The following is a 23,117-nucleotide window of genomic DNA, read 5'->3' as shown; positions in this document are numbered from 1 at the left end:
CTGTCTGTTGGCCACCCTCAGGTGTCTGTTCCCTGCCCAGGCAAGAGGCTGTGTAAGCAGTGGCTGATTAGGGCTCACTTGCTCTCTCAGGCCAGGGGAGGGGAGGGAGGGATACGGCAGTCACAATTGGGATATGCAGGGAGTGTCTGTGGCGACAGAGGCTGGTGTGAAGTTGCTACAGCCTGAGGTGCGCCTTGCGTTCTCCCAGGGAAGTTAGCCCCGGATTGTGGGACCCTCAGCAGTGGTGGGCTGCACAGGCTTCCGGGAAGGTGTGGGCAGTGACTTGTGCTTACACACAGGACACTTGGTGGCAGCGGTGGCAGCCATTGCCCCCCTCTCATGTCAGAGATAACAGCCATGGTTTGTGCCCACCTCTGGAGGTCACGTAGGTGGTGCCCAGCTGTCTGTGAGCACACGGAGCAGGAAGCTCCTATGGCGGGCCCACCCCTCTCCTCATGCAGACCACAACAATAGATTCCTGACTCTCCGGCAGGCCTGGTTTTTTTCCCGGACTCCCTCCCAGCTAGCTGTGGTGCACTAGACCCCTCAGGCTGTCTTCATGCCACCAACCCGAGTCCTCTCCCTGAGGTCTGACCTCCAAAGCCAGAGCTTCAGCACCCATCCCCCACCCGCCCCGGCAGGTGAACCAATAAGCGTCTCACTCTGGTGAGACCTGGTTGGCACTGATCCTCTGTGCAGGATTCTCTCCACTTTCCCTCCACACCCCTGTTGCTGCCCTCACCTCTAGGGCTCCCCTCCCTCCCATCTCCTCCAGTGAGGGGACTTCCTAGCATGTGGAAACTTTTCCTCCCTCACAGCTCCCTCCCAGAGGTGCAGGTCCTTTGTCTCTTTTTCTTCTTTTGCCCTACCCAGTTATGTGGAGAATTTCTTGCCTTTTTGGAAGTCTGAGGTTTCTGCCAGCATTCAGTAGGTGTTCTGAAGGAGTTGTTACACATGTAGATGTATTTTTGATGTATTTGTGGGGAGGAAAGTGATCTCCATGTCTTACTCCTCTGCCGTCTTGAAGCTCCTCCACCTTTCTCTATTCAAAGCACTGTTCTCACCAGGCTATAGGTGTGTGGGATTCAGGGAAAGGAGCTATAGGAGTGGGAGGTAGAGTGTGGCCATGGGGATGAGAGTGGGTAGGTGAGTTCATGTGTCTTCCTGCTTCTGAAAGAGTACAGTAATATTGCTGTTTGTTGTTCTACTATCCCATACTTCTCTGGAGGCCTCTACTACCTCTGTGTATTGAGTTACCTCAATTCCATTTCTTTGTAGGAATTCTTCCTTTGGCTTCCATGTTCATCCTGGGTTGATGCTTCCTCCTTCACTTGATACTGTCTACACATAGTTTCTCTTCCTGTGAGAATTTATCGTCCTGTTTTTAAGTGGTTATTTATTTTCTTGAAAGTTATCTTCTTATCATTTCTAGGATTTGGCTTGGGAGAGGAAGAGTGCTAAATGTGCTTAGTTTTGCCATCTTGAAACTAGAAGTACACGTATCAGTTTGCTAATCAGATTTGCAGCATATGAAATTGCCTTTATCCTTGTCTGGTAGAGCTTAAATGAAGCAAAGTAATGAGAAAAATGGAAGACAAAATATTAGCTGACCCTAACAAGACTCTTCTGTTGAGAGAAAAGTAATAAATATGACTTGCCTACTTTAGACAATGGACTACATGCTGGTGTAGTACCTCATTTTTCTAGGATGTCTCATAGTTTACCAAGTACTTTATACATTCCTTATTTGATCTTTAAAATCCAGTGAGATGGATATTATCATATCTATTTATACATGGAGAACAGGCTCAGATATCTGAATGACTTGTATGGAGGGGTTGTGTGGATGAAATGGATTTGAAACCAGTCCCCAGCATTTGAGCCCAGTGTTTTCTCTATTCTACTATTAAGTATAGATGAAGTTATATGAAAAGCTTAAAAGAAAAGAATGTTTGGTTAAAACAGCAGTCACTTAAGAGAAGGTAAATAAAAACAGTCAAGAATCCCTTGAAACAGTGATATTTAATATGAATGAAGAAGAACAAAGATATATCAGGAGGAATTAAAGGTGTTATGCCTTTGAGAGGCTTTATTTAAAACAACATTGGGGCTCATTTGGAAACCAAGGGAGAAGCTACAAACTGACGTTCTTTCTGCGTTCCCATTATGAATCTGGTCACTCAAACTTTAATTTCCTGTCAGAATAAAAAAATAGAAGATCAAAGATCTCACAATTGGTTTTCAGACCATAAACAGCTTTCACAAACTCTGAATATCTTTCTTCTAGTTCAGTGGTCTGAATTGTTGCCTGGTCTGACTAAATTTTAAAGTGGAATTTTTCAGTTTAAATCATAGACTATCCCAGGGCAGGGGTTGGGAACTTTGATTTCTTTGTTACTGCCTTTTATAGTTTGCTTACTACTACTTTCTGCTTTTTCTCTGTAACCAGGTCTGTGAGGTTTAGAAATATGGGTGAAAAAGCGTCTCTAGATATATGGCTCCCCTATCCAGTGGAGAGGTACTAATTATATATTTTGCTTTCAAAACCTGAAAAGAAGATTACTTCTAAAGAGTGAGTGACTAAAGTTTGGAAGTCTTGTCTAGATTTAGAGAAGTAAGAGGTAGATTTTTGTGTTTTGCAAAGGAGGATTCACAGAAAAGCACATAAGAAGGTTACTTTGAGCAATTCAGAGACATTAGAATTGTCTATCTGCTGATGGTAGAGCAAGAGAATTCTATGATGTTGAAATTAATGTGCATGTTTTCTTTTGGTTCTTTGGCTGCATTTTAAGTGGAGTTTAATTAAAGTTTCAGAAGGAAGAGTAAGGAGGATCTCATGGGGATTCAAGCAGGGAATATGGTAAGGCTGGGCAGAGCTCAGAGATACTGAAGCAAGTGTGTGGTTCTCAGGTCAACAAGCTTCTGGGATTCTTAGCAGCATGAACTGTTAGTTCATCACACTTATTATACTGTTGGAATAATGTAGCCATATTCCAAATGCTTGCTCTACTTATACCTTGTTTCTGTTCCCCTTTAACATCAATCTATACATAGCCCACTGTGGACTCTCCAGCTCCTTGCCATAATAGTTGTTCTGTTCCAGTTTCCAGAGCTAAATGGCAAATTTCCATGTTTCTTGGTTCAAATTCCACAAAGAGTATATGATTAGGAATGGAAAGACCTGAACAGATTCAAGAGACATTTACGAGGTAAATTTGAAACAGTGATGGGCTTGTGAACTTTCTATAGTCTAAGATAGAAAACACTGGAAAAAGACCAACTCTAGGAGGGCAGATCATGAGTTCAATCTTGGACACAGTGAATTTAACATATATTTAAGATATCCAAGTGAAGATTTTGAGTAAACAGTTGGCTGTAGGGTGTGGAACCAGAGTCATTGGCATAGAGATTTCATTGAGTCATAGAAATGGTTAAGATTGCCAAGGGAAAAAAAAATAAAGTGAAAAGAGAATGTGCTAGGCTCAGGGGAGAACTATTTCATGGTTGGGCAAAGAAAGATGAGCCAACAAAGAAAACATGGAGTTGTGTTGACTAGAGGAGAATTTCCAGCAATCACTGAGGGCATATTGGAAGTTAGTGAAGATGAATTTATTGTGATTCTAGCCTGCCCTAAGGTGTAACTGCAAACAGCACTTATTTGCTTGTGTACAGAGACAGGGAAAGCTGATGGCATGGATGACCCAGGCTTAGGTTTTGCTAGACATAGAGAGTGAAAAGGCAGAATACCTGAATATTACATGTGTAATATAACTTATCATACATTTTTTTAATATAGGAAAGGATTTTAAAATTTTAAATAATTCTGAGAAACACATATCGTGTATACATATTTGCTCCCATTTCAAATATTTTTTTGGATGAATTCCTATCAGTAGAATTAACAAAGAGTACAAACAATTTTCACACTTTTAAATGACATTGCAAATTTTCTTTTTTTGCAAAAAACAGATTGCCCCAGTCTTGTTTGTATTGGGGCAGTGTGCGTTCGACTTTTTATTCTTTGCATTTTGACAGGCAAAATGAATGTATTACCCAAATTCTTGGTTTTTGTTACTCTCTTTCAGTTACTGTGTCTTGAGTAATTTTCTTTGGTTAAGGTACATAGCTCATGCATGTGAGAATGTCTTTCCATTGCCTCTGCACATTAATGAAAACTTGTCTGGTTATCAAATCCTTGGGTCATAAATGTTTCCCCTCTCAAACTGCTAAACATATGATTTCATTTTATTCTGAGTGTTAATGGTATGGACAAATCTGAGACAAAAGTGTTCCAAGAAGAGGGAAGTGCAAAGGTCCCAAGGCAAAAAACGCTTGGAAAGAAAGCCAATGTTGCCAGAGGGGAGAGAGAAATAAAGAGAGAGGGAGAGAGAGAGGGAGGGAGAGGAGGAGGGAGGAGGGAGGAGGGGGAAGGGGAGGGGGAAGGAAGAGGGATAGGCAGAATGGTAGGATATAAGGTCAAAGAGATTGTACAGGGTCCAATCATAACAGAGTCCTGTAGGCCAGCTTGAGGGCTTTGCATTTCATTCTGAATGAGAAATGAGATGGTTTTGAGCAAGGTAGTGCTGGATGGTTTTGAGCTAGGTACTGCTGTGATCTGATTTACATTGTAAGATCACACTGTTGGAGGTGGAACATACAGGGCAGAGTGGAAGCAGAGGCCTCTTCAGTCACCGGTTCTCAGGTGGTTCAAGGATAGAAGTGGGGTCTTAAGCAGGTATGGATGAGGATTGTGAGGCAATAACAAATAAGTCCTCCCAGATCAATTTTCCTTTTTACAATGTTTAAATCAAGAGGCTGAAGAGGATGCTGGAGCTACTGTCCCATCAGCTATAAGGCCCAGGATATTGAAGGCAGGGAGAAGCATGAGCTTAAGGGCCTTCAGCTGCTTCTCCCTAGCCACCAAAATGAGGAAGGGGTGTGTGTGTGTTTGTGTGTGTGTGTGTGTGTGTATGTTTAGATCCTGGGGGTTCAGTTATCTCCTTCCCTCCAGATTTCTCTTGGCAGCTTCTCTTCAACTCCCTCCGGGGGTCTTCTCTTGGGTCAACTATCCAGCAGATACTGAAGGATTCTTATTTTAGGTCACTTTCTGCCTATTTTCCCTCCCACTCATGCACAGTGTGTGAGAGAGGAGTTCCCACAACAGAATTTTTGGCTTCCTTATGTTCAAATGATATCATCAGCTGAATCACTCCACAGTTCTGATTAGATATCAAGTTTATCATACATTTTCTTGAATTTCTCATTGGTCACAGATCTTATTCATGTCCTTTTTTTAGAATTGCTAATTATATGTTTTTGGATGACATAGTCCCAACACTTAAAACCTTACCCTCCTCACAAGTCAACTGTTAGCATATTTATAAATTCCAATTCTTGCTAAAGTGTAACCCTGTGAGCTTTGAGATGGTCTGAAGGGTCCATGGTTATTTGCCATCACCTATTTATCAGTTCTGTTTTTGAGCTCATGTGAAATCTCAGCCTCCCTTCTCCTTGTTTACATTAACAAATTTCTTCCTAAATTAGCCCCCTTCTGATCTCCCTCATTACTTAAGGCTGGCCTGAAGCAATAGAAGGGCTTGCTGAACTTATATATTGTTCCTGAGTCCTGGGGCTTTGCAGGAACACTTATAACAATTGACCAAGTCTGGAGAAGAAGATCTTTGCAAATCCTGAGTGCCCAGGGAGAGTTGTGTGTGATTGATTATTTATTGGGCCTCAGCTATGTACTAGGTACTGAATTTAGAGCTAGCATTAAATAGTCACTTAAGATATAGCTCTTAAAGAGACTAAACCTGAGAGATGAAGACAAACTTTTCAACAATGATTGTCTCATAGTATTTACAGGTGGTATGATTAATTAGGCCTAAGGAGATATAGAAACATTTGATAGAAGTTGCAGAAGCTTACAGGGGTGATATTTTAGTCGTGAAGAGATGATCCAGGAGTGGACTGAGTAATGGGCACAGCATGAGTAATAATTGTAAGTTAAGACACAGGCCTCTTATGAGACCCCTAAGTACTACAGGATGGCTGTTGTATAAGGGTGAAAGTAGAGCTTACTAGGATATATCGTTAGAAAAACAGGCCAAGAAGAACCAAGTATGATATACTAGGGCTTTTGAATTTATCCTATGGACTAAAGGGAGCCTTGAAAAGTTTTAAGCAAGGTTGTATTTTGACTAGCTTCTCATTTTAAAAGACCACTTTGGCAGCAAAAGTTTGCACTGAGACCAATATAAGTACTATTGCAATAATTCCTGTAAAATGAGGGCCTCAATCAAGCCAGAGGGATTAGTGGCTGGGTCAGGGAGTAGGAGAAGAGATTGTGCAGAGGTGGCGAGGAGGTGGGTGGATAGGGGGATGGAAAGAAAGGATAAATTCTAGAAGTTTTAAGAAGGTAGAATTGACAGGACATGGCAGGAGATTTGATGTGGGGAAAGGAGCAAGGAAAACTGTGGGAAATTAGTGTTCAACTTTTGAATGTTAGAATTTATGGTGATTGTGGGACTTCCATCTAAAGATGTGCAGTAGGCAGCCAAATATTTGAGAACATTACTCAAGAAGTTGTTTTGTAAAGGTGGTCAATATAAACAACTTAGGCTCAAAGTTCCTTGATTTTAATGAGCTTTTCAGGTCTTCAGTTCAGCAAACCACCATCACAGTCATGTCTAGATCACAACATCATCTTCAGCTGCTCTAAATATGAAGAATTAAAGTCCAGTATGGCAGTTTGACCCCTGGTTCCTCCTATGTTCCAGCTCTCTTATTGCTTTATAGCCATATCTTTCCTTTTAGATCAGACTTCATGTCGCTCTACATCTTCTTTTACTCATAGTCCATCAAAACTTCGTACTATTTCTTTTTCTATCTGGTCTAAACCATAAAGGACCCAGTCCAATTCAGTTACTTTTTAATATGTATGAGCTCATGCCCTTGCTTTCTGACATATACTTCTGCAGATTCTTAATGTTGTATCTAGACTGCTGGGTGTTAAAGGAGAGCACACAATCTATGGACAGGGATTGCCACAAATGTGTGTTCCCTCAGCACCCCTGTATAATATTTTTGCTTGTTGCATGCCAGGTTCATTTTCCAAAACCTATTCGATACTTTCACCACCTTCTTCATGCCTCCTTCCATATCGACACCTTGCTTCACAACTCAATTAGCAAATGGTCTTATTCTCTATTTCAAAGACAAAATTGAAGGGATCATGTCTGATTCCTTCACATCCAATTCCACACCTTCAAACTCATTCATGCCTGCATCTTCTGGCTGCGGAGGAGAGGATAATTCAAAGATGTTAATTTCCAAAAGTCTTTCTGTGTTCTTCACCTGATCGTTACTCTTTCAATTATTCCTTTCTCCTCTAAATTAATTTCTCTATGTTGGTACTTACCTTCTACATGATCAAGTCTTCACGTTAAAAAAAATAAAAACCCTCATTTGAACCGTCATTTCTCTTCAGCTGCAAGTCCCCTTTCCAGATAAATGGTCAGTGAATGTTTATGACCTTATACCTCTAAACCAGAGTTTTCCCAACTTCAACCCTCTTTTGGGACTGATAATTCTTTGCTGTGGGAGCTATCCTGTGCATTGTAGGATGGTTAGCAGCATCCCTGGTATTTACTAAATAGATGCCAGTAATACTGCCCCCTCCCCCAGTTGTAACAATGAAAAATATCCATAGACCCCTGAGAGGGCGGGAGGGACAAAATTGTTCCTGTTGATATTAAACCCATAACACTGGTAGTTTGAGTAAGCCTGTGCAAAGAGACTCTGAAAAGCTGTAACAACATTTTTTTTTTTTTATTTGCGGTACGCGGGCCTCTTACTGTTGTGGCCTCTCCCGTTGCGGAGCACAGGCTCCGGACGCGCAGGCTCAGCTGCCATGGCTCACGGGCCCAGCTGCTCCGCGGCATGTGGGATCTTCCCAGACCAGGGCACGAACCCGTGTCGCCTGCATGAGCAGGCGGACTCTCAACCACTGTGCCACCAGGGAAGCCCCGTAACAACGTTTTATTAGCAGAAGAGATTATGCTACTGGAGTGATGAGACTAGCAAAGAATATTGTTCTATTAAGAAGCTAGGCTGGCAGGAAACCTGGTAGTGCATATAGAGAAGGTATTAAAAAATGTTGCTCTGGGGAATATTCAGAGTGGACTTTGAGAGATTGTGTGACTTCAGGTTATTGAAACTTACCTGCTGCAAAACACATGTTAATGAATTTCTTTATTAATTTCTTTTCATTAAGATAATTTCTTTCTGGTATATTATGTGTAGTAAGTTAGCAAGCTGGGTAACTCACTACCATGTTTGATGGAAGAATAGTGATAGGATTTGAAGGAAGAGAAACATGACCCCTAAAGAAAAATGTATGCCCTTTGAACTGTGGTCAACTTTGAAATGAGTTTCACATATGTTAATGCTTTTGCAGATACCAAGTTAGTCAAGTTTGTATCATATTTTTATAAAAGGAATGTGAGTTAAGGTATAAATTACAGAATGTTATTCTTTAGAGCCAGAAGGAAAAAATGATGTTTCCATTAAGCAGAAGAAGTGCTCTTTTCATTTCAGCACACCCAGCACTGACTTGTGGCTACCATTAGGTTCAACTCTCTAGGTTGCTCCTTGTTGGTGGATAACATAGGAAACTGAATTAAGAAAGTCAGAATGTCTGTAGGTGATTCCAATGTAGCCTTAAACTCTTTATTTTATTTTTAAACCTTGTCTATGTTGTAGAAATTTCGTGAGACATTTAGACCTGATGACATGATGCCCTGGAAAGATGTTTTAAATCAATTATTTTTAATTTGTTGAGTGCTGTGTTTCAAACCATGGGCTGAAATCAAGGAAATCTCTAACTCTTCCATAACTGTGAGGTGCAGTGGTGTAACGCCGCTACCTCATCCTGGCTCACAAGAACCAATTTTCAACATCTCTTCCCAACTCTGTGTTCAGTGACTGGAATCAGCTATGGTAGGAGTATTTACACCATAGAATCAAAGCATGCCACAAATCAGGGCTTTTTTTTTTTTTTTCTTTCCAGAGAACTGTTTTATCTGCACACCACTGAAGATAGGTCTTATTGTCCCAATTTCACAGCTGAAACTAAGTCTCAGAAAAGTAACTCCCTAAATGAGTTTAACTTTGAAAACCACATGAGCTCAAAGTCATGTGAACTCAAGGGAGTCAAGGTGTAATTTTTTTTTTTTTCTGCTGGCACAGTTTTTTTTTTTTTACCCTGTTCTTTTTTTTTTTTTGGCATATAGTTGCTTTACAACGTTGTGTTAGTTTCTTCTGTACAACGAAGTGAATCAGCTATATGTATACATATATCCCCTCCTTCTTGGACCTTCCACTCCCCCTGCCCAATCCCACTCATCTAGGTCATCACAGAGCACCGAGCTGAGCTCCCCGTGCTATACAGTAGGTTCCCACTAGCTATCTATTTTACACATGGTAGTGTATATATGTCAATCCTAATCTCCCAGTTTGTCCCACCCTCCTCTTCCCTCCCCCATATCCACATGTCCGTTCTCTACATCTGCATCTCTATTCCTACCCAGAAGATAGGTTCATCTGTACCATTTTTCTAGATTCCACATACATGCATTAATATACAATATTTGTTTTTCTTTTTCTGACTTACTTGACTCTGTATGACAGTCTCTAGGTCCATCCACATCTCTACAAATGACCCAATTTCATTCCACTTTATGGCTCAGTAATATTCCATTCTATATATGTACCACACCTTCTTTATCCATTCATCTGTCTATGGACATTTAAGTTGTTTCCATGTCCTGGCTATTGTAAATAGTGTTGCAATGAACATTGAGGTACGTATGTCTTTTTGAATTATGGTTTTCTCAGCAATCCCACTGCTGGGCATATACCCTGAGAAAACCATAATTCAAAAAGATATAATATGAACATAAGAGAATTACTTTTTTTCTACTCAAGGGGTAGAATCCAGCTGAATTTAGGTTTTCTTCATAGGAGATTCAATATCCTTGTGAATTATATATTTTTCTTTTTTCTTTTCATTGTACACAACAGAGAAATCAACTGTACTTCAATATAATGATAATTTTTTGATGTTCCTCTGTTTCCCTTACCTTCCTCACTGATCATAAATGAATGGATCATAAGACAGTATTTGAGACCTAAATTTTTGGTGTATATTAGAGTGTTGTTTTTCATCATACTTGGTTCCTAACAAACGTATTATTTGCAAACTGTTCCCAGCATTTTATTAATTAACCTCTCTTCTATTACTAACAATTCTCTGATCCTGAACAACTTTTCTCAGCTGTCTAGTATGGGGGATGTCACCAGTGACCTCTAAGGTCATTGCCATCCATGCCAACATAAAGATTCTTATGCTTCTTATAACTAGAGTACACCCTGCTATTAAAATACTAATGTGGAATATGTCATAAATAAAGTAATTTTAGTCTAATTTTATTGACGATGTAGGCTCAGAAATGAAGTTTATTTTGTTGTGTAGTGAAGTTTTTATTTTGTTTTGAAAGTTTCAATACCTGAAGCTGAGGGAGTTCTACTGTGAGGGAAACCCACTGTTCCTGAAGCAGCCAGTTAATGCTGTAAAACACGAGGACATCTGGAGTCTACAGGTGAAGCCTTATAGCATTCACACAGGTCTTCAAACTAAAGCCATGATTTAAGTTTTAAAGAGTTTTCTTCTAAAGCATTCTTGCCAAGCCAGCGAACGATCCATACAACCATGATCCATTGGCATTGTGGACCCTAGTCATAATCTTTTTGACTTGCTTGCAGAATCCATTGTAATCCTATCTGATTTCCAGAGTGACCAAATTCAGAGACATTTAAACATTTTATTGGATGAAAACATTTTGTTGAAAACAAAGGAATTTGTTTTCACTTTAACCTCCAAGTATTTTTTCAGTATTATCTAAGGATATATTTGATTAGTTCTTACTGGGGTGTTTTGTCTCTTCCATCCCCTTTTCACTTGTCCCTACTCCTAGTGGATAAATGAATATGATCCAGAAACTGTGTTCCCTTTAGTCAACAAGTTGATGATATTAAAGGAAGGAATAGGGAAATACATTACGAGACTCTCTTTGTGAGTATTTTAGTGATAGATGAGTTAAAGATTTCAGATCTTTCCACATTTGAGTATGAGTCTCCATTGTGAATTTGGACTCCTCAGGTCCTTTTAGGTCTGTAGCTGAACATGCAGAATTGTCTTAAAACTTTCAAGAATTGCATAGGATTCAAGTTGCCTGGTTACAGGAAACAACCAACCTTGTTTGACAATTTAGTTTAAAAAAATAACATTTCCCCCTTATTGCACAAGTAATATATGGTTAATACAGAAAAGTAGAAAATACAGATGAGTGAGGAAGAAAATATTAGTTATAATGCCATACTTATTTAAAAATTTATTATAAAAGTAATACAAACTTATTTAGAGAAATTAGAAAAAAGGCAATAGAAATTGATAAAAAAAATACTCAGAAATCCAATATGCAGAGTTACAATCACTGTTCTCTCTGACACTTATTCTGCTAGAACTTTCCATAAATCCTGAAATTTCTGTTATCAAAGATGATTTCAAACTCCACATACTATTTAGAGACTCGCTTTTTTTACTCAAAATATTGTGAATATCTTTCCAATCAATAAGAAATATACCTATGACATCTTTTTTGATGAATACATAATAATATTCTGGTATATGATTACACCATAATATTTTAAACTACTTTCCTACTGTTGGCTGTTTAGATTATTAATAATTTTATAACTTTTGGGCCTTTATAAACAAGGCTACGATGACTGTCCTCTTCTTATGTCTATATTATCCCTGTGAGTGAAATTCCTGGGCCAAAGAACTTTCATCTTTTAAAGTCTGATTAGCTCTTTCCAAATTCTTTTCCAGAGAATCAATCTATATTTCCACAAGCAGTATTATTTCCCACTCTCAAGTCAAAAAAAACTTACTTGACTTTTAATTGTAAATAATTTAAAAAACTGAAGTATTTAATTTGTTTAATTACTTGTAACCTAATTATCTCCTTGAATCAAGTATTTCAGAATAGTAGTAGTAAAATAATAACAATAATAATAGACAGCTAACATTTATTATGCTTACCATGGGCAAGGCATTGTTCTAAGCATGTAATAGGAATGAAATAATTTAGTCCTCCATTAACGCTTGAAAGGTAGGTACTGTTATTGTCCCCTTTTATAGATAAACTGAGACTTGGAGAGGTTAAATAACTTGTCCAAGTTCACAGAGCTAGTAAGTTTTGGAATGCTGATGCCATTCTAAGCAGTTGTGCTCCAGACTCCATGCTGCAGTATTGCCTCAGAAAGGGGCTGCCAGAAACTGAGGGAAAGGGAAACAGGGGTAGTCTCTGGTTGGAAGAGGTTCTGGTTTGTGGAGGGGACTGGATGAGCGGTTAACCCAATGTGGCAGGTGTCTTACAGGGAGCACTTGAGAGCAAGAATGTTACCTTGTGCCTGGGACCCAGGAGCAGGGTGAGAGAGTAATATTTCTTCCTTCTCATTTCAAAACTAAGAACCCAGGAACACAACAGTTTTGGGTTTTTGTTTTGTTTATTTAGTAGAAGTAATGATTTTTACTTACAGTATATAAATGACTTGGGTATTTTTGAAAGTATCTCTAAGAATTTTTCTTAGAAAGGCAATAAATTTATTATACATTTTATATTTGTACTTAAAGTAAAAGCCATTTCTACTGGATATTTGGTTAACGTTACTGATTAAATTACTTGGGCTGTCAAAAAACTATAGGGATTGTTTCAGGCTCTGCATTAGTTAAGGATTTTTAAAGACTTTCCTCACCTCAGAGATTTGTGAAGTAAAATTTAATATTGATAACTACATTATAACAAAATATTAGCTAGAATATACTGCATCAGCAGATGCCGGACTGAGTTTTACCTGTGTTATGTAATTTAATTCTCTGAACTCTATGTGATAGTATTGGAAAAAAAAATCCCTATTTTACAGGTGAGGTATCCAAGATCAGAGAAGTTAAGGACTTGTCCAAATAGGGTCACACTAATAGGGCACAGAGCCAGGATTTGTACCTATTTATCTATCTGACTCTGACTCAGTATCTTTGCTCTTCATGCTACATTTTAATGCCTATCATACAGTAACAATTGATCATATAATAGTTCCAAAGTTCAATATTCCTTCTACGGATTCACATTTGTTTTTACATTTTATAATTTTTTATATTTATATAAATATAATTTGTATATGGATAATTTTATAATTCAAATGAAATCATCATATGTAAGGAAAAATAAAAGAAACACCCGAAACTAATTTTAATCTATGATGGTTTAAACATAGAAATAATCTCTGACCTACATATAGTTATCTAACAAATACTCTAACAGAACAGCATATAAACTATTTAAAAGGAACAATTTATTTATCATAGAAGATTTCTTGACTTTTAAATAATGCCGAGATTAGGCCATCATTAAGTTGTGTATCCTCAAAAACTGCATTGCATGTATCTTTACGAGTTTTCCTGAAATTTACTATTGCTCATGCCAAAAGTATCTTATTTTATATACACTTGTATTTTCAAGTAATAACTTTATATTTCAATGATATATGTCATTCTTCCACAGCAACACATTGGCAGCAAGTAGGAGAAGGATATAAATAATGGGTAATGTAAGAGTTGTCAAGAGACATACTGAGTGCGACAAACATGTTTGGTTCCAGAAATCATAAATGGAAAAAGTGAACTGTATGAATTGTGACCTATTTATTCATTCCATGTACTTCAGCAAATTCTACCACCTGCTATTTTGGGGTTTGAATTCTTGTCTATTAGTTTTCTGAGGCTTTATAGTGAGACTAGCCGTTGAATTCTGGTAGATAAAACTTACCTCTAAAATCAGTGTTTCATTCAGAATCACAACCTATGCTTTGTGTAAGTAGAGAGAGGAGTGATAACAAACATCTAATTTAGGAGTCCTGTAATATTAGTGTGAAAGGGTAATTCTTTCAGAAAGGATGACCTCATTATGTAACCATCCCCGAGAATAAGCTGAAGTGTGTAGGAGGTTATGCTGTTGAAGGATCAGGCAGTTAGGAACCAATGCTCAGGGCTGTTTTTGTATAATGGCATCTTTCCCAGATGTTTGTTAAGTGGAATGGATAGAGAAATAAGGGAAAGAGACACAGGAATTTATAGGATTTTGTTATTATTTAAAAGATTTTAATTGGGATAGATGAGTGAAAAATTATGTCTGTATGTATTGTGTTGGCCAAAAAGTTCCTTTGGTTTTCAAGTAAAAATAATTTTTCATTTTACCCAAGAACTTTATTGAACAACGTATTCGCCGTTTTGTTCCACTACTTTCTGCCATTTTTTAGGCAACTTCATAATTCCATCTTCCCAAAACTTTTTATCTTTTTGAGCAAAGAACTGTTCCAGGTGCCTTTTACAGTCTTCCAGGGAATTAAAATTTTTTCCATTAAGACTATTTTGTAAAGACTGAAATAAATGGAAATCCGAAGGTGTAATGTCTGGTGACTATAGCAGATGAATCAGAACTTCCCAGCCAAGCTGTAACAGTCTTTTCCTGGTCTTCAAAGAAACATGCAGTCTTGCATTATCCTGATGGAAGATTATGTGTTTTCTGTTGACTAATTCCAGACCTTTTCATTGAGTGCAGCTTTCAGTTCGTCTAATTGGGAGGAGTACTTGTTGGTATTAATACTTTAGTTTTCTTGAAGCTCCCTTCCAATCCCACCATATACAAAACATCACCTTCTTTGGATGAAGACTGGTTTTTGGTGTGGTTGGTGGTGGTTCATTTCACTTGCCCCGTGATCTCTTCCATTCCACATTATTGTACAGTATCCATTTTTCACTGCCTGTCAAAATTTGTTTTAAAAATGGAATGTTTTGCTACATTTAAGTAGAGAATCACATGCGGAAATATGGTCAAGAAGGTTTTTTTCACTTAGCTGATGTGGAACCCAAACATCAAAGCGATTAACAACACCAAGCTGGTGCAAATGATTTTCAATGCTTGATTTGGATATTTTGAGTATGTCAGCTATCTCCCATGTGGTTTAACGTTGATTGTTCTCAATTAATTCTCGATTTGATCGCTATCAACTTCAGTTGGTCTACCTGACCGTGGAACATCGTCCAGCGAGAACTCTCCAGCACGAAACTTCGCAAACCACTTTTGACATGTTCGATCAATCACAGCACCTTCACCATACACTGCACAAATCTTTTTTTGCATTTCAGTTGCATTTTTACCTTTCTTGAAATAATAAAGCATTAGATGCTGAAAATGTTGCTTTTTTTCTTCCATCTTCAGTATTAAAATGGCTACACAAAAACTCACCAATTTTGGTAAGTTTTATTTTAAATGCACGCTGATATGACAGCTGTCACAATACAATCTAACAAAACTGTTTTGAATGAAGTTAAAGACAACTAAGCACTACTAGAGCCATCTTACAGAAAAAAACAAATGAGCGGTCTGGCCAACCCAATATGTATGTATGTAGGTATGTATTTCCAAAGATTCCTATCAGAACCTGATGTGGACTACCTTAATACCACTGGGAAATCTTTCACTTTGGCCAGGAAAAACGTCTTATACACTATTAAAATTCATGCAGTGTTTTTGTAACATTTACACAGAACTTCGTGCTATTGGCACAAACAATGAGGGGCATTTAATGGAGTAAATCAAATGTTTATTTTGTTTGCTTGGTCAGTGAAGATATAGTTATGTATTATATATATATATATTTTTACTTTAAGCTGATGATGTTGATGGTCATCGTGACCATCCTCACCACCCCTTTTATTATTTAATATTATAATATTATTATTATCTAAAGTGAAGTATCTGGAAATATTTATGTGGGTAGGTTTAATACATACCAAATTCAGAGATTTGGGTAATAGAAATCTGTACTCTTTACCAGTCTGTCTCAATTCAGACAATGCAGTAGATAACTTAGTCCAGTGCTTCTCAAACTTTAACATACATACAGAATACATACAGAATACCCGGGGAACCTTGCTAAACTGCAGATTCTGGTTCAGTAGGTCTGAAAGTGCAGCAAAGTCTGAATTTCTAATAAGTTTCTAGGTGATTCAGATTCTACTGATCCATGATCTACAGTTTAAGTAGTAAGGGTTTAGAGCTTAGTAAATATGACAGACTCAGTTTTTGGGTCCAGTCTGAATATTTGTATTGTCCTTGCCTATTGTAATGAGAGGTACAAAATTTGAACCTAAACTTTATCTAATAATGTAAATTTATTGTAACTTGAATTCCTGTATGTCAGAGACATAGAGATATTACAATGGAAGTAACTTCCTTTTCATATAATGTTGAACACTAAACTTACAATGCCAGTCATTGACAATATAATTCATTATATATACTATTGAAAACTAATTTAACAGAAACTGAGGAATAAGCCAAAAATATAAATTAGTGAAATGGGAATCAATGTAATATAAACCAGTTATTTTGAGAATAATCTGAGGAACCATATTCTTTTTTAATCTAGGAAATAACATCAAGATTTATAATGAATCAGCTAGCAGAAAAGGATCCTTTCCTAATGCAAGCCATAGAATGGTACCCACAGGTCAGGAACATAATCTCGCAGGGAAGAAAATGTGCAATATGTGGAAAGTCCTTTTTAACCACATGGCTGGAATGTGTTGAGTTTTTTCCTCCATCAAAGGTAAATGGTGTTTTTTGTGTGAATATGAGCATAAGACCTCCTCTTAGTCTTTGTCCTTATCTAAGTCGACCAGTACTAACTTCATTTGTATCTAAGAATTGACCTCTATGATGATATAATGGGTTTTTTTCCCAGCTTTATTGAGATATAATTGACAGATAATATTGTGTAAGTTTAAGGTGTACAATGTGTTGATTTGATACATTTATAAATGCAAAACGATTACCACCATAGAATCAGCTACTATCTCCATCCTGTCACATAGATATCATTTCTTTTTTGTGGTGAGGACATTTAAGATCTACTTTCTTAGCAATGTTCAAATATGTGATACAGTATTATTAGCCATAATCACCATGCTGTACATTAGATCCTCTAACTTGTTATCTTATAACTGGAAGTTTTTACAGTTTGACCAGTATCTCCATTTCCCCCAGCCCCCAACCCCTGGTAACTACCACTTTACTATTTCTCTAAGTTTGTCTTTTTTAGATTCCACATATGTGTTATTGTGCAGTGTTTATCTTTCTCTGTCTGATTTATTTCACTTAGTATAATTCCCTCAATGTCCATCCAAGTTGGCATAAATGGCAAGATTTCCTTATGTTCCTTGGCTGAATAATATTCAATTGTTATATATATATATATATATATATATATATATATATATATATATATATATATATATATACATACCACATATTCTTTATCCATTCATCTGTTAACAGACACTTAGGTTGTTTCTATATCTTGGCTATTGTGAATAATACTGCAGTGAACATGAGAGTGAAGATATGTCTACTAAATCCCGATTTCAGTTTCTTTGGATATATAATAAGAAGTGGGATTGCTGGATCATATGGTAGTTCTATTTTTAATTTTTTGTGGGACCTGCATACTGTTTTCCATAGTAGCTGTACAAATTTGCATTTCCACCAACGGTGCACTAGGGTTCCCTTTTCTCCATCCTTGTTAACACTTGTTATCTCCTGTCTTTTTGATGATAGCCATTCTAGCTGGCGTGAAGTGATACCTCATCATGGTTTGGATTTGCGTTTCCCTGATGATTAGTGATATTGCATACTTTTTCACATACCTGTTGTCCATTTGTATGTCTTCTTTGGAGAAATGTCTATTCAGTTCCTCTGCCTATTTTTAAATTGGGTTGTTAGATTTGTTGCTATTGAGTTGTGTGAGTTCTTATTATATTTTGATATTAACACCTTGTTAAGTATATAATTTGCAAATACTTTCTCCCATTCCATTGGTTACCTTTTAATTTTGTTGAGTTTCTTTTGCTGTGCAGAAACTTTGTAGTTTGGCTTAATCCTACTTATTTATGTTTGCTTCTTTGCTCGTACTTTTGCTGTCATATCCAGGAAATCACTGCTGAGACCAATGTCAAGGAGTTTTTTCCCCTATGTTTTCATCTAGAACTTTTATGGTTTCAGTCCTTAAATTTGAGCCTATAATTCATTTCAAATTCTTTTTTTGTGAATGGTGTAAGATAGGGCTCTGATTTCATTCTTCTGCATGTAGTTATCCAATTTTCCCAACCCATTTATTGAAGAGAGTATCCTTTCTTCATTGTGTATTCTTGGCTTCCTTGTCAAATATTAGTTGACCTTATATGCAGGGGTTTATTTCTGGACTCTCATTTTTTTCCCATGGGTCTATGTGTCTATTTTTATGCCAGTACTGTGCTGTTTTGACTACTGTAGCTTTGTTGTATAGTTTGAAGCCAGGAAGTATGATATGTCCAGCTTTGTTCTTCTTTCTCAGGATTGCTTTGGCTATTTGGGGTCTTTTGTGGCTCCATATAAATTTTAGGATTATATTTGCTATTTTTGAAAATATCATTGGAAATTTTGAAAAATGTCATTGGAATTTTGATACAGATTGCATTGAATCTATAGACTGCTTTTGATAATATGGACATTTTGACAATATTAATTCTTCTGATCCATGAACATGGGATATCTTTCCATTTGTTTGTGTCATCTTCAATTTCTTTCTCAAAAGTCTTGTAGTTTTCCATGTACAGATTTTTTTACTCCTCAGATTTATTCCAAGAACTTTATTGTTTTTGATGCTATTGTGAATGGGATTGTTTTCTTTATTTATTTTTCATATATTTTGTTGTTAGTGTATGGAAATGCAACTACTTTCTGTATGTTGATTTTGTATTCTGCAACTTTACTGAATTTGTTGATTAGTTCTAACAGTTTTTTGGAGGAGTCTTTAGGACTTTGTATATATAAGATCATATCATCTGCAAACAAAGATAGCTTTACTTCTTTCTTTTCTGTTTGGGTGCCTTTTATTTTATTTTTTAGCCTGACTGTTCTGGTTAGGATTTCAAGTAGTATGTTGAATAGGAGTGGTTAGAATGGGCATCCATTATATAGAGAGAGCTTAGCAGAGTGCTTGGTACATATTTTATTTCTAAGAATGACTGATGAATCACAAGAACTGGATTTTAAAAAATTGTTTTTTAACTTTTTCTTTTATTTATTTATTTTTGGCTGTGTTGGGTTTTCATTGATGCACATGGGCTTTTATTAGTTGTGACGAGTGGGAGCTAGTCTTCATTGCAGTGCACAGGATTCTAATTGTGGTGGCTTCTCTTGTTGCAGAGTGTGGGCTGACACAGAGGCTTCAGTAGTTGTGACGTGCAGGCTCAGTAGTTGTGGCACATGGGCCTAGTTGCTCTGTGACATGTTGGATCTTTCCAGACCAGGGATAAAACCCATGTCCCCTGCATTGGCAGGCAGATTCTTATCCACTGCACTACCAGGGAAGCCCAAGAACTGGATTTTAATACCAGCTCCTGTGTTCTATTAGGTTATTAATATGTTACATCAAATGTATTGTAGAGAAAAATCTGGCAGAGCTGTTGCCAATGAGGGATAATGTCAAAGTGAGATAATGGTTGAGGAGAAATTTAAAAGTTAAACCAGTTGGACATTAAACACCAAGAGATAAGAGAGACCATCAGTGGAAAATGAAAATTGAAATGTATGTTGGTTCTCAAGATGGGAATACATCTGTAATCTTGATTGCTTATGTAATCTATCTGTGAATTATTCACATCACCTTCTGGAATAGATTGTTATATTCCAATCTATATTCTGGAGTAAATTATTACACTAATGAGTATAACACGTCATATTATTTGGCAAAAGTTTCCAAAACACTCTACTTTTCACTGGCTATGACATGAACACCTTCAACAACTTGCCATGTTCATTTTTTCCCAATGAATATCTTTCTTGAGAAAGATGTTCTTGCTCTGATAGATTCCAAGTCAAAATCATCTGATGAGCTGCTAGTCTCATTTCAAGTAGGGTAATTGCAATGTTATAATAGCTCTGGCCCTCCAGGAACTTACATATTCCTAGGAGAAGTGATATAGGAAGGTAATTGAAATCTGACAAATTGGGCTTGATGACCAGCCCTACCATTTACCACCTGTGTCACCTTAATTTCCTCTTTGAAGCTAAGTTTTCATCTCTAAAATTGGTATAAAAATAGTACCTCTCTCACGGAGCTGTTATGAGTGAGACATGAGGTAGACAGTGCTTAGTACAGCAGGTGCTTAATAAAGGTAGTACATAGTAGCTACTTAATAAGGGTATTCTTAAAAATCAATACCTTTAGACAAGATAGAATGATTATATTCTTGTGATAGGTATCGTGATAGAGGTGTGCACAGGGTGCATGAGAAGAAGGAATCTCAATTAAATGGGAACATTCTCTGGTGTATCCCTGAGTCCTAGCACAGTGATTGTGCTTGGTACTTGGAGAATACCTAATACACATTAAAATTATTTTAATAGGCATTGCTTGTAAATGTGCTTTGAATGACAGGGAGGCATAAGAATAGATAAAGAACCAGTGGACAGGCATTTTAGGTGCAGGAACTGCCTGTTCAAAGGTAATATTGTACAAATAAATTGTACAGTGAGTACAGGGAACTCACTGAGTGTGAAGTATGGGAGATGAGGTTAGAGAAAGGTATGAAATCAGGATGGCTCTTGTATGTAAAGTTTGAACTTAATTTCAAAAGCTACTATATTAGTTTGTTACAGCTCTCATAACAAAGTACCATAGACTGAGTAGCTTAAACAATAGAAATTTATTTTCTTACAATTCTGAAAGCTAGAAGTCCAAGACCAATGTGCCAGAAGGCTTGGTTTCTTCTGTGGTCTCTCTCCTTGGCTTGTTGATGGCTGTCTTCTCCCTCTGTCTTCATATTATCTCCCTTCTCTACAAATGTGTGTCCAAATTTCCTCTTCTTGTAAGTACAGCAGTCATATTGAATTAGGGCCCACCCTAATGACATCATCTTAACTTAATTGCCATTTTAAAGACTATCTCCAAGCACAGTCACATTTCGAAGTACTGGGGGTTAGGACTACAACATATGAATTTTGGGGAGGATACAATTCAGCTACTTATAGTTGTCGAAGCTGTGGAGTAGCAAGATGAGGCTTTGTTTGTTTTCTGACAAAGAATGGTTGGAGCTGGTGATTTGGATTAAAAGATTGTTTATGTAAGTGTGACACTTGAAGCCATGCCTGAGGAAATTTACACAGTGAAGTGAGAAGGCCAGAAGGACAGAACCCTTGAAAACAACAGTATTTAAAGGGTGGGCAGAAGCAGGAGTCAGCAAAGGAGAATAAGAAAATGCAATCAGTGGGGGAGGGGCAAAACCAGGTAGAGTGCCCACAAATTTTAAAGCTATCAAAGACAGATGTGCAAGAAATAAGTTTATTTTTACTTTTTCTTCTGCTGGATCCAAAGGCCCCACCTCCTAATACATTAGTCATGACGATGTCAATATAGGAACTTTGTGGGGGACACAAACCTTCAGCCTATAGCAGAAGGCTTAAGGGAAACTTCCCTGAGAAGATGACATTTGAGTAATGTGAGTCCCGGTCCTCTTTATTAACTTTGTGACTTATTTTTCATTGTCTCCGTTCGCAGGTGAGGCAACTAAGTTAGTTAAATAGTTTCTTCACAAATTTAATATCTATGAAATAACAGAATTAGAACTTTAGTTTACACCTCCTGATACCACCTTCAGGTCACTTTTGCTGCACTGTAGATTGCATGCACGTTTTTATTTTGAACCACAAGAGAAAGTGTAAATAAATTCATTGATTGGTGGTGATATCAATACAATTATTCAAACAGCTGCCTTCTTATGTTTAAAAGACTATCATGTGAAAGAGATATGAGGCTTTTCTTCTCTTGACTTGTGGAGTGGAACATAGACTGACTGGTATTCAGGCCACATAAATGGAAGAATTTTCCTTCAGGATTTCACCCACACACACTCACACACACACACACACACAAGTGTGTGCACAGCTTAACATTAGTCATCACTGAAGAAACAATAAGGATGGAAGAAAGAATAGGAGAATAAAGAGATTTTGTATCTACATAATTTCATTTTAAAAATTAAAAGTAAGAATACATTTTAATCAATTAAATATGTCTGAGTGCATTATAAAAACTGCAACACAGTGGCATAAGAATATAGCATGAGATAAAAACATAATGGTTAAAAAATCCCAAAAGATTCTGTAGGTTGTCTTTTCATTTTGTTTATGGTTTCCTTTGTTGTGCAAAAGCTTTTAAGTTTAATTAGATCCCATTTTTTGTTTTTATTTCAGTTACTCTAGGAGAAGTATCCAAAATGATATTGCTGTAATTTATGTCAAAGAGTGTTTTTCCTGTGTTTTCATCTAGGAGTTTTATATCATCTGGTCTTACATTTAGGTCTTTAATACATTTTGAGGTTTTTTTTTTTTTTTTTTTTTTTTTTTGCAGTACGTGGCCCTCTCACTGTTGTGGCCTCTCCTGTTGCGGAGCACAGGCTCCGGACACGCAGGCTCAGCGGCCATGGCTCATGGGCCAAGCCACTCCGTGGCATGTGGGATCTTCCCGGACCGGAGCACGAACCCGTGTCCCCTGCATCAGCAGGCGGACTCTCAACCACTGCGCCACCAGGGAAGCCCTTGAGTTTATTTTTGTGTGTGGTATTAGGGAATGTTCTAATCATTCTTTTACATGTAGCTGTCCAGTTTTCCTAGAACCACTTATTGAAGAGGCTGTCTTTTCTCCATTGTCTATTCTTACCTCCTTTGTCATAGATTAATTGACCATAGGTGTGTGGGTTTATCTCTGGGCTTTCTGTCCTGTTCCATTGATCTATATTTCTGTTTTTGTGCCAGTACCATACTGTTTTGATTACTGTAGCTTTGTAGTATAGTCTGAAGTCAGGAAACCTGAATCCTCCAGTTCCATTT

The 23,117-nt window shown here is 37.3% G+C and overlaps 1 protein-coding gene across 2 annotated transcripts in view; it reads left to right on the top strand.

Moving 5' to 3' along the window:
- The window catches only part of LRRC69 (leucine rich repeat containing 69), a gene marked incomplete at both ends in the record, with an annotated part of 92,047 nt that overhangs the window by 55,966 nt on the left and 12,964 nt on the right, over positions 1 to 23,117 (top strand). For both annotated transcript variants that reach the window (XM_082674784.1, XM_082674783.1), the window contains 2 exons: positions 10,560 to 10,661; positions 16,618 to 16,797. In XM_082674784.1, the coding sequence (XP_082530910.1) occupies positions 10,560 to 10,661; positions 16,618 to 16,797 (282 nt within the window). The remainder of the gene's footprint in view (positions 1 to 10,559; positions 10,662 to 16,617; positions 16,798 to 23,117) is intronic.

Source organism: Grampus griseus (assembly GCF_964374135.1).
Source record: "Grampus griseus genome assembly, chromosome: 17".
Lineage (NCBI taxonomy): Eukaryota > Metazoa > Chordata > Mammalia > Artiodactyla > Delphinidae > Grampus > Grampus griseus.
Note: the sequence above shows the minus strand (reverse complement) of the source record. Positions and strands in the feature narration are given on the sequence as shown.